The 15,540-nt window shown below is 44.8% G+C and overlaps 1 protein-coding gene across 10 annotated transcripts in view; it reads right to left on the bottom strand.

Moving 5' to 3' along the window:
• The window catches only part of ARHGAP24 (Rho GTPase activating protein 24), a 339,006-nt gene that overhangs the window by 44,838 nt on the left and 278,628 nt on the right, over nt 1–15,540 (bottom strand). For all 10 annotated transcript variants that reach the window (XM_075929535.1, XM_075929532.1, XM_075929536.1 and 7 more), the window contains one exon: nt 7,253–7,460. In XM_075929535.1, the coding sequence (XP_075785650.1) occupies nt 7,253–7,460 (208 nt within the window). The remainder of the gene's footprint in view (nt 1–7,252; nt 7,461–15,540) is intronic.

Raw genomic sequence — 15,540 nt, 5'->3', positions numbered from 1 at the left:
ATTTTATTTTTTACTATATTAGAAAATGGTCACTGATGCATTTCTTATTTATTAAATTATTTGTTTACTTTGTGCTTTGCATCAAGCTTTATTTGGATGGAAATACAAATTCAATTAAAAAGCATAAAACAGCATTTTAAAATTAGATAAAACTATCTTAAATGTGCTGGATAGATACATATGATTTTTTTTATTAAAGCTGTTTTGCATTTAAAATTAACTGATTTATTAAACAACAGAAATAAGATACGGTATATATAGTTAGCTAACTGAACTGATCGCCCTTCAAGATTTTAGAAGTGGTAAACTTCATCTTCTCATATCAATTTTTAAATCATAGATTGGAAGAGGAAAACTAGCTTTCCTAATTTTCCAGTTGTCAATGGTTTCTTAACTTTGAATGACTAGTTATTGACTTGAAATGAAGAAAAGATTCTCTCTGCATGTGCAGAAAAATCTACTGTTACGAGAAGCTGGTTTAGCACTTCAGCAAACTCTGGTTCTAGATCAGGAGTTGGCACCCTTTTCAAACCAAAGAGCCAAACTACATAAAAATTCAGAACAAGTGGTCAACAAAGAATGCCCATTTGCATGATTGAAAATATACAACTTAATATTATTGATAATTGACATAATGATTAATAATAGCATAAATGAAACATTGTACTCACAGACTTTATTTAATGGGACTTCTGCTGCATCTTTTTGCACATTTCTTTGAAATTTACATCATAAATGGTCAAATACAGCTTCATATATTCATTCAAGCTGTGTTATTATGTGACTATTATGGCAGGGGACTGGGGATACAGGTGTACAGAAGTCTGGGTTGGGATGTATGAGGGGCTCAGGGCAGGGGATTTGGGTGTATAATGGACTCAGAGCACAAGACTGGAGTGTGTGGGGGTGCAGGAATGTTATGACACTGCAGCCAGATGGGGGCTGGGATCCAACTGGGGGCTTGTTGGCCAGGCTTCATTTTTAGATACAATATTATGTCAAATAGTTTCAGCAAAAGGTTTCAACATTTATGGCAGGAGCGGGGAACCTTTTTTGGGTCAGCGGTCACTGACGCACAGAAAAAATCAGTTGGGGACCACACAAGTGAGAAGGGGGAAAAAAAACCCTCCACCCCCCTCCCACCCTCACTGATGTGGCCCCCAACTGAAACACCTCACTCCCCTGGTGCTCCACCTCCATGGTGGGGGGAGAGGCAGGAAGAACTGAGGTTCAAGGCCTGAGGCCAGATTTACTCTGAAGTTCCAGGTTTGATGGATTCTGGAGGGCCCTCAAGGTCTGGTGTGGGGCAAAAAATGCAGGGGTAAGTATCCCTATCCCATTCACAGGGCTGCCAGTGAATGGGATAGGGATAGGGTGCAGGAACTGGGCGGGAGGTGAGGTGTAGGGGGGTGAGAGGTCTGGGTGGGAAGTAGGTTGCAGAAGCAGGTTGGGAGTAGGGTGCAGGGGCGGACTGGCCCAGCGGGATACCGGGAATTTCCCGGTGGGCCGTCGTCCGGTGGGCTGTTATGTCCACACGCCGTTGCCCCTCATTCCGAGCGGCTCCGCGTCCGGGCTGCGTGCGGCACGCAGAGCCCGACCTGCCGCCTGCGCAATGTGCCGGACATGACACAGGGGTGACATCATGGGGAGGGCCGTTCTCAACCCATTTCCCGGGCCTATTTTGATTGCGAGTACACTCCTGGTAGGGTGTCTGGCTGGGGGGGGGGGGGAGGGGGCAGGAGAATTGCAGTGTCTACACTGCAAGCTTCTTTCAGAATAAACTATTCCAGAAGATATCTTCTGGAAAAGCTTATTTTGAAATAAAGCATCTCTACACAAAAAGCGCAATGAAATAGCAATATGCTATTTCGAAAGATAGCATCCACACAGATTGGATGCTATCTCGCATTGAAGGCCACCAGGAACCAGTTCAGGCAGGGTATTAAGTCAGAAGTTGCTTCTTGGAGCTGCTGCCTAAAGCTATCTGAGACGTGTGCTTAAAGGGACCCCCCTGGACAGCCGTTTCTGAGGTTCTTCTGCTTACTCGCCTACCTCTCTGAGGGCTCATTGGGTGTGTCTAGACTACAGGGTTTTGTCGACAAAGGGTGGACTTTTGTTGACAAAACTATACCTGTGTCTACACTGCTGCTGAGTTCTGTCGACATAACGTTGACAGAACTCAGCAGTTTTGTCAAAGGCTGCTAACCTCATTCTATGAGGAATAACACCTTTTTTCGACAGAGTTCTGTCGACAGAAGGCATTATTGCATCTACACTGTCCTTTGTGTCTACACTGTCATGTCGACAAAGCAGCTTGCTTTGTGGACAGAACTAGATGTAGTCTAGACGCTCTTTGTCGACAGAAGCCTGTAGTCTAGACGATGAGATGATGTGCAAATTCCCCGGTCTCACTTTTGAAAGCAGAGCTTTTTTGAAAAGCCATGTAAACCTCATTTTTTAAGGAAAAGTGGCTTTTCGAAAAAGGGGTGGGGGATTCACCTAAAAAGCCGCGTCCAAACTACTTTCACTTTCAAAAGCTCCGCTTTCAAAAGTGAGATCGGAAGTGCCTCTTTCGGCACTCGGCATAGTCCAGATGAGCCCTGAGGGACAGCAAAGCTGCCTCTGGGCATGCGACGTTCCCAAACTGCCGTGCTGCAGTTTCTGCAGGCTGCCCTCCTGGCCCTGCAGAACACGACCCTGAGCTATTAGAGGAGACCTTCTGCATGTATGCGGAAGCACCACACCCCACTGTGAAAGCCATACTTCTGGTGGCTGGACACCAGTTCTGATTGGTGGGACCAGCTCATCGTGGAGAAATGGGAAGACCAGCAGCAGCTCCAGAACTTCCATATGAGGAAGAAGATGTTCCTGGAGCTCCGTGCCTGGCTCACCCTGCCCACACGCAATGGGACACCCAGATGCAACCCGCCATCCCCCTGGAGAAGTGGGTCACCTTAGCTGTCTGAAAGCTCCCCATGCTCAACAGTTACTGATCCATGAACAACCAGTTCAGCATGAGGAAGTCGACCGTCAAGGCCCTTGTCATGCAGATAAGGCACTCTCAGGCTGCAGACCTGGGGAGGAGGGGAAGAACTGGAAAGGGGAACCCTAGGAAAAGGGGGGTTGGAGTACAGGGGATGGTGGGGGGAAGCTCCAGGACGATGCACATAGACTGAACTGCTGCAGAAGGGACATAACATGCGTGCAACCGTCCAGGCTCTCCTGACCTACCTGGCTCCAGTCCCAGTCCCTGCTCCTTCTCCAGTTCCAGTCCCTGCTATGGTGTGGCTACTGAGGTGTTTGGGGGGGACAGAGGGGGGGGGCTCAGGGACCTCCCAAAGGCTCTGGCAACCCCTTTGATTCTCTGGGCTCCTGACCAACGGGAAGCGCAGTACATCAACTGATACTTTTCAATGGTCCTGCAGACCCTGGATGACCACCATGGCCAGTTTACAGACATCTTTATTGGCTAATCAGGGAAGGTGCATGACGCCCACATTCTCTGCAACTCCAGCCCCAGAAGTTAGAGGCTGGCACCTTCTTCCCTGAGCGCAACATCCGGGTCAGGGATGTGGACATGCTACTGTGAATCATGAGGGATGTGGTCTACCCCCTCATGCCATGGCTAATGAAGCCCTACACTACAACCACTACTACAGGCGGTCTGGATGCTCTTTTTTGAAAAAGCACAGTTTGCATTACATAGCGCCTTTTTTTGAAAGAGCACTTTTGAAAAAAGGCATTATTCCTCATAAAACGAGGTTTTCCGTGGTCAAAAAAACTGCTGCGTTCTTTCGATTTACTTTCGAAAGAATGCAGCAGCAGTCTAGACGCAGAGGAAGTTTTTTCGAAAAAAGGCTACTTTTTTTGAAAAAGCCCTGTAGTCTATACACACCCAGAGTAGTGCAGGGGAGAAAGGGTATATCAACAGCATGGTCTCTCCTTCCCCACAGTACAGGGTAATCCTGAATGCCTGCACAAGGGCTCGAGGGAGATGGGAACAGCAGAATTAAATTATTATTGATACTGCAGTAGCATCTAGGAGTCCCAACAAAAATAAGAGTCTCACTATATTAAGCACTGTCCAAGCACAGAGTGAGAGGCAGTGCCTGGCCTGAGCAACCCTCAGTCAAACCAGAAAAGATATAGGTTGGGAAGGAAAACAGAGATGTAGAGAAGAACCTTACCCAACATCACAGTGGTAGAGTCAGGAAAAGAACTCAATCTCTTAACTACCAGACCAGCCAGTGGTGTATCCCTGATCCCACCACACTGACCCCCAGAATAAGGGAAAATAAGCAAGCAAAAAAAAAAATCTGAGGTGGGGTGAATCACAAATACATAAGCTTCTGAAGAAAAGGGGCAGTACCAGAGAACTCGAGGTAACTAATGCCAACGTTTCGAGCTAGTTCCACTGTGGTCACTGTCCGCTTTACAGCAGCACCACATGAAACCTCTTCTCCATTTCTTTCTCTCAAGCTGAAACAGCAAGCTTTTTCTCAAGGCTCATTAGTGAGATGCAGGTGTTGTGAGAGAAACCCAAGAGAAATATTCATGCTGCTCAGCCCTCAACTCATTTGTTTTATAATAGATGAGCTCTGCAGATCACTTGAAAGCAGCACCTCTGTCTGGAATGTTAGACATAGCATCTCCATGGGTTGTTTAAAATACAATTTTCTTTTCAATCATTTGGCCTAGGGGCATAGGAAAGTCTCATTCAAGATCATTTGTACCCCAATGTCAGTTCATCTGCATCTCTGGCAACACCATTACCAGAGATATCTTTACTCACATTTAGCTTAAAGGACAAAACAAAGGAAAAATGAATTCAAAGAATTCATTTAGCTACTGTCGTTTTCCCATTGCTTTTTAAAAACATGCCTTTCCCCGTAGCATAGCTCTGCAATATCTTTCTAGTTAACAAACTAAAAAAATTGTATGCTTTTATAGTCTGATGCAAGAATTCATCCCTCTAACAGCATCAGTTGCTGTAGTTCTAACCCTATCAAGCTCTTCTCCAGCCAAGCTTGCCCTGCAGTCCACTTTTCATTTAAAAAGTAATAAAGCTGACATGAAAGCAATAGTTTTTGTTCTTCCTGTGCACTACCACCTTCATGATCTGCAGAATAGATGGGAAAATGGCCTCACAACATTTGATCCTTGCAATATCACTCCAATGCCATGTGATATATGGTTATTTTATGAGGAGATGAAAATATTTTCTAATGATCAGACACACACACCAGCTAAAATCTGATTCATTTTGGCTCAGGCACCAATAACAGTCAAATATCCTGAAGAACAAGTGCAACTCCCCTCTCCCTCCAACACATCTATTCAACCCTCTCCTCTTTTAAGGAATTGGTAGTGGTGTTACCAAAGATCTAATCTCAATAGAACGAAAGTTCAACAGTCTATAAATGGAATTTAGTTGGCATAGGAATCTAGATCACTCTCCCAGAGTTACAGTGGCTGGTACAACCCACTAGTTCTGTGTAATGTATCGCCTCTTCTACCAGATCTTACTACGAACACTCCTCCAGTTCCTAGAATAGAGGTCTCATGCTTTTAGCAGTGCAGATCTCTGATTCAATCCCTCAGGTACATTATCCTGGCAATAGTAAAAAATGACTGTGATTGACTCCTGCTGATACATGTTGCCATATTTACATTGTCATTTTCAGAGCAGAATTCTCTTTAAATCAAGCTCTTACATTCAGAGATGGGTGAAGATGCCAATGTAAGGTAAAGACCATCAAAGACTGAGAGAATGACACTGACTCTTTTCTGAGTCCAAAAAGTTCCTATTTTATGGTTAAGTTTTGGATAATTAGCTGACCATTTAGATGCTAATCTGACCTGAACCCTCCAAACCATGTGAAATTTGACCCTTACAAGTGACTATAATTAAACCACTTCCATTTAAAAAAAAATAAATGTGACACCAACCTTAATTTCTTCTATGCCTTCCATCTACTTCAATAGCTAACAGAACAGCTAGTGATAATACAACATTTTTCTTGATGCAACAGAATAAGAAAACCCACCACCAATCTATTCCTAGGGGTGATAAGGTTAAACGGGTCTGGACATTTTTAATTAAGCCTAACTGCTTATGATACACTTCCTAACTGGCATAAATATTAAGCTACTACTACTACTACAACAAAAAAGAATGTCTCCAAAACACACTGAGATCATTTGCAGTAGTGAGAAATGAAGTAAACACTAGCCTGTTAATTGGAAATGTTAAGTCAGCAAAAGTTACAAAGCTTCAAACCACACTGGCTCAGGAAGGATTCGATGCCATTTATCTCACCGTACACTAGATCAGCAGTTCTCAACCGCCTAGTTCCTTCTGCCGTGGCTGTTGGGAAGGTGTGTCCTGCCCTGCCTCTCTTCGAACCAGGGCAGGGGTGAGGTCTCCTCCCAGACACAGAAGAGTGGTTTGCTGCGCAGAGCCCGGCACGGCAGCCTTAGAGCAGCTGTGACCCAGGTAGCAGCACTCAGCTGGTGGCTGTGAGGCAGTGCAAGGTTAGGAGAGGGTGGCGGGACAGGCACTGAGGGTTCCGGGGGTGGGGCTAGTGCTGGGGTGCTCTAAGGGGTGGGGGGCTGACACTGGAGGGCACTGGAGCATCTGAGGTGGGGAGCTGGCACTGGGGGGCTCTGAGGGCAGGGCTAGTATTGGGGAGACATGGGGGCAGGACTGGCACTAGGGAGCTCTGGGGATGAGGCTAGTATTGGGGACTGGGGGCTGGTACTAGGGGGGCTCTGGGAGGTTGGATGCAGTGGGGTCTGTATATAGGAGGCTGGCACTAGGGGGTCTGGTGGGAGGGCTCTAAGGGACGGGGGACTGGGCACTGAGACATTTGGGATGGGGGGCTGGCACTGGGGGAGTTCTGAGGGTGAGAGGCTGGTACTGAGGGGGGTTGGGTGCAGGGAACTCTGGGGTCAGTGGCTGGTGCTGGGGGGCTGGGGAGTACTCCAGATCTGCCCCCCCCCCAGAGCCACTGCAAACAGCCGGCTTCAGCTGCGGCAACCATCCACTGAAGCCAGCTCTTTGCGTGGCTCTGGGGGTTGGGGCTTTTGGCAGACTGGTAACATTTTATTTGCATAGTTGCATATTCATTATGCAAATTTGTTTTAATGCGTTTGCTGGTCTGTGGTATAAAAATGGTTGGGAACCACTGCACTGGATCACTCAAGCTCTAGTCTAGACCTCCTAAGCTAGAGGCAATTTTGTGCATTTTACCTGTCAAATAATGGCTTCTCTCCACAGTCAAATGCATCCTGTAACTCTTTCACAAGGTTAGCCTGGCCTGGAAGTCGAAAAAGTCCTTCCTCCTTCAGCCCCCGCAGTCGAATAAAATCCACACATTGCTCCACCAACATTGGTGCCAGACGGTTCCCATATCTCTTCTCATACCGGACTGTGTCTTCCAGCTTCTGTCCAAAGATACCTATGCATAATAAGGAGAGACATGAATGGGTTGAGGGAAAGATAGCATTTGCATGGACAAATGGAGAGAAGTCTGTGTGCTAATGATTTGTACCATTAGCTCTCCTTACAGATTAGTCACATATAAGGGTAGTCAGCTCCTGAGTCTGGGCTAAAGAGTGTAATAATTTCACATCTTGCACCATTAATAAAACATTGCATCACTGTATTTACTTACCATAATGTTGCAAAAGACAACTGCAAAAATATCATGAACCATTGGTACAGAATACTATACCCAACGCTACCTTTAAATTCTCAGAGGAAAGCAACACAGGGACATAGAACTCTGTCACAAAAGCGATGAACCCAAGATATTATCTTGTCTATCTTTTATCTCTGAGACAAGGCTAAGTGGCCTACACTTGGCCATTGAAACAGCTCTAATATCTCATCTAAGGGTAAAACTTTCAAAAGGGCCAGATTTTCATGGATATTAAACACCTGCAGCTCCTACTGACCTCAGCTGGAGCAGTTGGTACTCAGCGCTTCTGTTTTAGAACATATGTTATGAATACCCTCTGACTTCTATAATTTACTAAAATAGCACAATTACTTTTTTTTCTAGCAACAATGAGATGCGTACTGAAAAAGAGCAGGTGGTAATACAATATGCTAGACTGACAGCCCTTGAGACTAAAGCTTGGATTGATCCATAGGACAGGTAAGATATGAAGAGCAAAGTGCAAACTTGTTCACTTCAAGCCTGATCTGGAGATGTAACTACCCTTTTCCTGTTAAAGTTTGGTGTCTAGCCAAATCCCAGCTGCCAGAAGTCCACGGGAATTATGCTATTTATTTATGTATTAAATAAAGTCCTGGTTTTAGCTTGCTCTATATGGGGTAAGGATGTTAAGTAGCAGATACATGACCAATGACTCGATACAATGATTAGAGGCCGCTGCAGCTCTGCAGTTTAAATTTAATAGGAGCCAAGCGTGCAGGCAGCTTGGTTCCTACTACATTGAAACTGCAGAGACGCAGCGGAGCTATGTCCAGGATCTGGTGGCTCACACCAGGTCCAGACCGCTGTAGGTCTGCCTTTCAAATTGAGTAAGAACCTCTCAGCCTCCTAGGGTTGCCAGTTGTCCGGTATTGACCCAGGCAGTCCAGTATTTTCGCCTCTTGTCCGGTAAAAAAAATTCAGAAAATACCAGACACCTAAAATGAACAGTATTTTCTGGGTTTTTTGCCCTGCCAGGAGGCGAAAATACTGGACACACTCAGCAACTGGGCCCAGCCCCCGGACCCCCTGCTTACCTGGTTCCGCAGGGAAGCTCCCTTCTGGCTTGACCAAGAAAACAAGTTGGCCACTGGCAAAAAGACTAAAGACCTGAGCAAGGGGAAGCAATGCCTTCCCTGGGTCTTAGTGCTCAGCCTCTCCTCTTCCTATCCCTATTCTGACTCTGCACACACTTAAAGGGGCCATGCTGTTTTATTTTATTTATTTATTTGTTTGCTTAATAACTCTTGGGGTCCTGCCAGGAGGCAAAAATACCAGACACCTGGCAACCCTACACACACTCAGCAACCAGGTCTCCCCCCTCCCCCCCACCCCGGACCTGTGTCCCGGACTCCCCCGCTTATCTGGTTCCGCAGGGAAGCTGCCTTCTGGCTCCGATCAGGAAAACAAGATGGCCACCGGCAAAAAGCCTAAAGACTTTTCTTAAAGGGGGCCATGCTGTTTTAATGCTATTTTTAATGCTGTGTTTTATTTTTCTTGCTTAATAACTCTCGGGGTCCTTTTTCTTTTTTGCTCAACAACTTTGGTCTCCCCCTTTTTTTTCCTCGACAGAATTTTTTCCCCAGGGTTTTTTTTGAGGGAGATGAGGAGGGGTTGGTATTTTTGGTCAAACCATCTGGCAACCCCACAGCCTCCCCACACTGTGGAGACAGTGCTAGGGGAAGCGGCTTTTAAGCCAGCTCTGGCACTGGCTCCTGCTTCTCCTGTCCCTAGCTGCCTCTGACTAATCAACTACTTTTTTACATCCCTAATATGGAGAGGATTAAATATACTTGTAGTTTTTTGAGCTGACTGAGCTAAGGATTTCTACCTGGCAGTATAATGGAATTCCTCCACTCCCTCCCTGCTTCAGGCTGAGAGCTGTTGAACTGTCATCTCAAAGCCCACAGGAGAGTGAAGGATTCAATCCCATTCTGATCATGGAATTGTACCCAACAGCTTCAGATAGCTGCATGCAAACTGGATAATGAACAAATAATTTTCACAAGCTAAGGCAGACTCTGCAGTTAACACTGGGGTTAATTTGGTCTGGCCAGACAAAATATTGATCCAAAACCTTTAAACAAATCTGAATCTTTGTTAATTCAGTATGTCCATGGTACATGAGGGATGGGATGAGACTGGCAAGGAAATGGAAATTTCACAAGAAGCACAGTTTCCAACCTGGACTAAACAAGGAAAGTGTTACAACAAAGCCCTATTCTTAAACAGCAATTACTCCCCCTTTTAGAAGCAGGCTGTAGGAGAACAAAGCATAGGCCTGGTGCCTGAACCAAAATAAGCAAGAGTTATACTATGAGTAACAGACAAGTCTTGTCAAAAGCAGCTATTTGCTTGCAAGTCAGTGTCTCTCAGCACTAGAACTGCTAGCACTGCTAAAAGCACATGGAATATGTAAATACATTCCATCCGGACAGTATAAGGACACCCCAACTTAGTACATGGTAAAGTAGTTTGAAACAACAGGAGTGAAAGCATAACAATGGGTGGTAAATAGGAATGCTTTGAAGGAAAGTACAAGGGGAGGTACCAAATGTGTCATTAATGTGTAAGATGATACACTGTTTATTTCTGTCTATAAACGTTGGGGTACACCAACTTAACTTTTGGGCTGGCCTAGGGGACCATAGTGAATTGCATATTACTGACTGAGCCTGCCCATTGTCATGGGTACAAATGCACAGGGGCTCAGAGGCTGGCAGGCTACCGACTACTCGGGTGCCTTCATATTTTATCTGAGTCTGTGGTCTTTGGGGGCTCTTGTGAAGTCTATTATGTCAGCTACCTGTGCAGTGCTGGCATGATATTCTGAAGGAGCATATGAAAATGCATGCAGCTGAATGTTTATCAGTTTATATCAGTGAATCCTGAATTTACTACATTGCTGTCCTGAACTGCTACACTGCCTATTGTTGAAAATAAGAACTCACTATTAGTAAAACTGAGATAAAACTGGGAAATGTTTTGCTTTGCCTAAAATTAACTAATCTATTTTTCCATATCAGCCTTGTAAAGTTTTCTGCACTGTTTTAGCTGTCTCTAACCAAGGCCTACCCTGAAAAAGCTATTCTATGAGCAGACTCTCAGAGTTCCACCTGCACCAATAGCTCTTAATATTTCATGGCATTAAACAGAAGAGTCAACACTTCCAAAGTTAAATTAATCAGAGTAAAATGTGGATGACAATTCATGCCCACTGAAAACACAATTAATATGAATAAGCTCTCTATCATTAACTGCACTATTTTCTCACTCCTCTAATGTTCCTCTGATTAATGTTCGCATTCTAGGTCTGCTTACATCTGCACAGAAAAGAGACAAGTTCTCAAAGCCATTGAACTGCTTATCCATGGCAGGCTTGACCAGGCACACCGCAGGCAATGATGCTCCTGCCAGACTGCCCGCTTGTAGGGGGCCCAGCCTGGCCAGAGCAGTGCGTCATGGGCAGGGCACTCTAGACTCGCTGGAGCGGCTCCCACCTGTGGCAGCGGCAGGGCGGAAGTGCAGGAGCGTTTCAGCCTGCTCACCCCCCGTTTAAGTGGCTAATTGGCAAACATCACATTTAACCAGTTATCTGATTAAATGGGATTCTACATCCCTAGGTGTGAAGGCCAAAACTATAATGTGGCTCAAAAATGAACTAAGTAATGTGGACATAAAATTGTGTTTAATATGTTAAACTATATGTTTAACTAGTTAACTGGCCTGCCACGTTGCACCCCGGGTGGGAGACTTCTCCGGCCAGGCCACAAGCCAGTTAACCAGTTACCCTGGTACGCGTGCCAGTAAGCAATGCTTACTGGGTAACCGGTTAACAGGTTAGCCCATTACATTCTAATAGGTAAGTGCATGGAGGATAGGTCCAAGAAAGTCTATTAGCCAAGTTGGCCAACAATGCAATGACAAGAGATGGATTAACAGTGATTACCTGTTCTGTTATTCCCCCTGAAACACTTGGCATTGGCCACAGCTGATAAAGCTAATATCATGTTTATCAACTGTGGTCTGATCCAGTTTGGCTGTTCTTAAGTTATTTTCTGCAATATTTAAATCTATGGGCCAGAATTTCAGAACCCTTTTTGGGCATAATTTAATGCACAGGTACAAGGTTTGCATATCCAATTGAAGCATATTTCTGAACTAACAACCTATCAACTAGACCAATGTAACTAGTTATTTGCATATACAATTACAGTGAAGGCCTGATCTAAATCCCAGTGACATTAATATGTTTGTTTCCATTGACTTCAATGGATGGATTTGAATAAGGTCCTAACAATATATATAGTAAAAACTTTAGGGAAGGCGGATTTTGGTAAGCTCAGAGAGTTGATAGGTAAAGTCCCATGGGAATCAAGATTGAGGGGAAAAACAACTGAGGAGAGTTGGCAGTTTTTCAAAGGGACATTGTTAAGGGCCCAAAAGCAAGATATCCCACTGCGTCGGAAAGATAGAAAATATGGCAAAAGACCATCTTGGCTTAACCACGAGATCTTGCATGATCTAAAAATAAAAAAAGGAGTCATATAAAAAATGGAAAGAAGGACAAATTACAAAGAATGAATATAGGCAAACAACACAGGAATGCAGGGGCAAGATTAGAAAGGCAAAGGCACAAAATGAGCTCAAACTAGCTACGGGAACAAAGGGAAACAAGAAGACTTTTTATAAATACATTAGAAGCAAGAGGAAGACCAAGGAGAGGGTAGGCCCACTGGTCAGTGAGGAGGGAGAAACAGTAACAGGAAACTTGGAAATGGCAGAGATGCTCAATGACTTCTTTGTATCGTTCTTCACCGAGTAGTCCGTAGGAATGCCTGACATAGTGAATGCTAGTGGGAAGGGGGTAGTTTTAGATGGTAAAATAGAAAAAGAACAAGTCAAAAATCACCTAGAAAAGTTAGATGCCTGCAAGTCACCAGAGCCTGATGAAATGCATCCTATTATACTCAAGGAGCTGATAGAGGAGGTATCTGAGCCTCTAGCTATCATCTTTGGAAAATCATGGGAGACAGGAGAGATTCCAGAGGACTGGAAAAGGGCAAATATAGTGCCCATCTATAAAAAAGGAAACAAGAACAACCCAGGAAACTACAGACCAGTTAGTTTAACTTCTGTGCCAGGGAAGATAATGGAGCAAGTAATTAAAGAAATCATCTGTAAACACTTGGAAAGTGGCAAGGTGATAGGGAACAGCCAGCATGGATTTGTAAAGAACAAATCGTGTCAAACCACTCGGATAGCTTTCTTTGATAGGATAACAAGTCTTGTGGATAAGGGAGAAGCGGTGGATGTGATATACCTAGACTTTAGTAAGGCGTTTGATACGGTCTCACATGATATTCTTATCAATAAATTAGGTAAGAACAACTTAGATTGGGCTCCTATAAAGTGGGTGCATAACTGGCTAGATAACTGTACTCAGAGAGTAGTTATTAATGGTTCACAATACTGCTGGAAAGGAATAACAAGTGGGGTTCCGCAGGGATCTGTTTTGGGACTGGCTCTGTTCAATCTTCATCAACGATTTAGATATTGGTATAGAAAGTACGCTTATTAAGTTTGCAGATGATACCAAGCTGGGAGGGGTTGCAACTAATCTGCAGGATAGAGTCATAATTCAAAATGACCTGGACAAATTGGAGAAATGGTCTGAGGTAAATAGGATGAAGTTTAATAAAGACAAATGCAAAGTGCTCCAGGGTATGTCTACACTACCCCGCTAGTTCGAACTAGCGGGGTAATGTAGGCATACCGCACTTGCAAATGAAGCCCAGCATTTGAATTTCCCGGGCTTCACTTGCATAAGCGGGGAGCCGCCATTTTAAAACCCCGCTGGTTCGAACCCCGTGCAGCGCGGCTACACGGGGCACGAACTAGGTAGTTCGAACTAGGCTTCCTAGTTCGAACTACCGTTACTCCTCGTGAAATGCCTAGTTCGAACTACCTAGTTCGTGCCCCGTGTAGCCGCGCTGCACGGGGTTCGAACCAGCGGGGTTTTAAAAATGGCGGCTCCCCGCTTATGCAAATGAAGCCCGGGAAATTCAAATCCCGGGCTTCATTTGCAAGTGCAGTATGCCTACATTACCCTCCTAGTTCGAACTAGGAGGGTAGTGTAGACATACCCTCACTTAGGAAGGAACAATCAGTTTCATACATACGGAATGGGAAGCGACTGTCTGGGAAGGAGTATGGCAGAAAGGGATCTAGGGGTTATAGTGGACCACAAGTTGAATGAGAGTCAGCAGTGTGATGCCATTGCAAAGAAAGCAAACATGATTCTGGGATGCATTAACAGGTGTGTTGTGAGCAAGACACGAGAAGTCATTCTTCCACTCTACTCTGCGCTGGTTAGGCCTCAATTGGAGTATTGTGTTCAGTTCTGGGCACCGCATTTCAAGAAAGATGTGGAGAAATTGGAGAGGGTCCAGAGAAGAGCAACGAGAATGATTAAAGGTCTAGAGAACATGACCTATGAGGGAAAGCTGAAGGAATTGGGTTTGTTTAGTTTAGAAAAGAGAAGATTGAGGGGGAACATGATAGCAGTTTTCAGATATCTAAAAGGATGTCATAAGGAGGAGGGAGAAAACTTGTTCATCTTGGCCTCTGGGGATAGAACAAGAAGCAATGGGCTTAAACTGCAGCAAGGGAGGTTTAGGTTGGACATTAGGAAAAAGTTCCTAACTGTCAGGGTAGTCAAACACTGGAATAAATTGCCCAGGGAGGTTGTGGAATCTCCATCTGTGGAGATATTTAAGAGTAGGTTAGATAAATGTCTATCAGGGATGGTCAGTATTTGGTCCTGCCATGAGGGCAGGGGACTGGACTCGATGATCTCTCGAGGTCCCTTCCAGTCCTAGTATTCTATGATTCTCATCCACTGTAATCCCCAGGTCCGTTTCTGCTGAACTGCTACTTAGCCTTGTGGTCCCCAGCCTGTAATAATTCTTTGGATTCTTCCATCCCAAGTGCGGGACTCTACACTTGTCCTTGTTGAACCTCATCAGATTTCTTTTGGCCCAATCCTCTAATCTGTTCAGGTCACTCTGGACCCTAACCCTACCCTCCAATGTATCTATCTCTTCTCCTACCTTAGTGCCATCCACAAACTTGCTGAGGGTGCAATCCATCCCCTCATCTAGGTTATTAATAAAGATGTTGAACAAAACCGGCTCTAGAACCGATCCTTGGGGCACTCCACTAGAAACCACTACTCGTTGGGCCCGACAGTCTAGCTAGCTTTCAAAGGTAATGGCCAAAGGCTCTTCAGTGACATTTGCCAACTCCCTCAGTACGCTCGGATGCATTAAATCCAGATTTGTGTATATCTAGCTTTTCTAAATAGTTCTTAACCTGTTCTTTCTCCATCAAGGGCTGCCCACTGCCTTCCCACACTTCGTTGACTAGTGCAGTATTCTGGGAGCTGACCTTGTCTGTGAAGACAGAGGCAAAGAAAGCATTGAGTACTTCAGCTTTTCCCCCATCATATGTTACTAGGTTACCTCCCTCATCTAGTAGGGCACCACACCCTCTCTTATTTCTAACTTGCCTGTAGAAAACGTTCTTGTTACCCTTCACATCCCTTGCTAGCTGCCATTCCAATTGTTCTTTTGCCTTGATGATTACTCCCCTGCATTCTCGAGCAATATATTTATACACTTCCCTAGTCATCTGTCCAAGTTTCCACTTCTCGTAAGCTTCCTTTTTGTATTTAAGCTCACCAAAGATTTCCCCAATAAGCCAACCTGGTTGCCTACCATATTTGCTTTTCTTACTGTGCATCGTGATTGTTTCTTTC

This window comes from Pelodiscus sinensis, chromosome 5, assembly GCF_049634645.1.
Source record: "Pelodiscus sinensis isolate JC-2024 chromosome 5, ASM4963464v1, whole genome shotgun sequence".
Classification (NCBI taxonomy): Eukaryota; Metazoa; Chordata; order Testudines; family Trionychidae; genus Pelodiscus; species Pelodiscus sinensis.
This window is presented reverse-complemented; position numbering and strand designations above follow the sequence as displayed.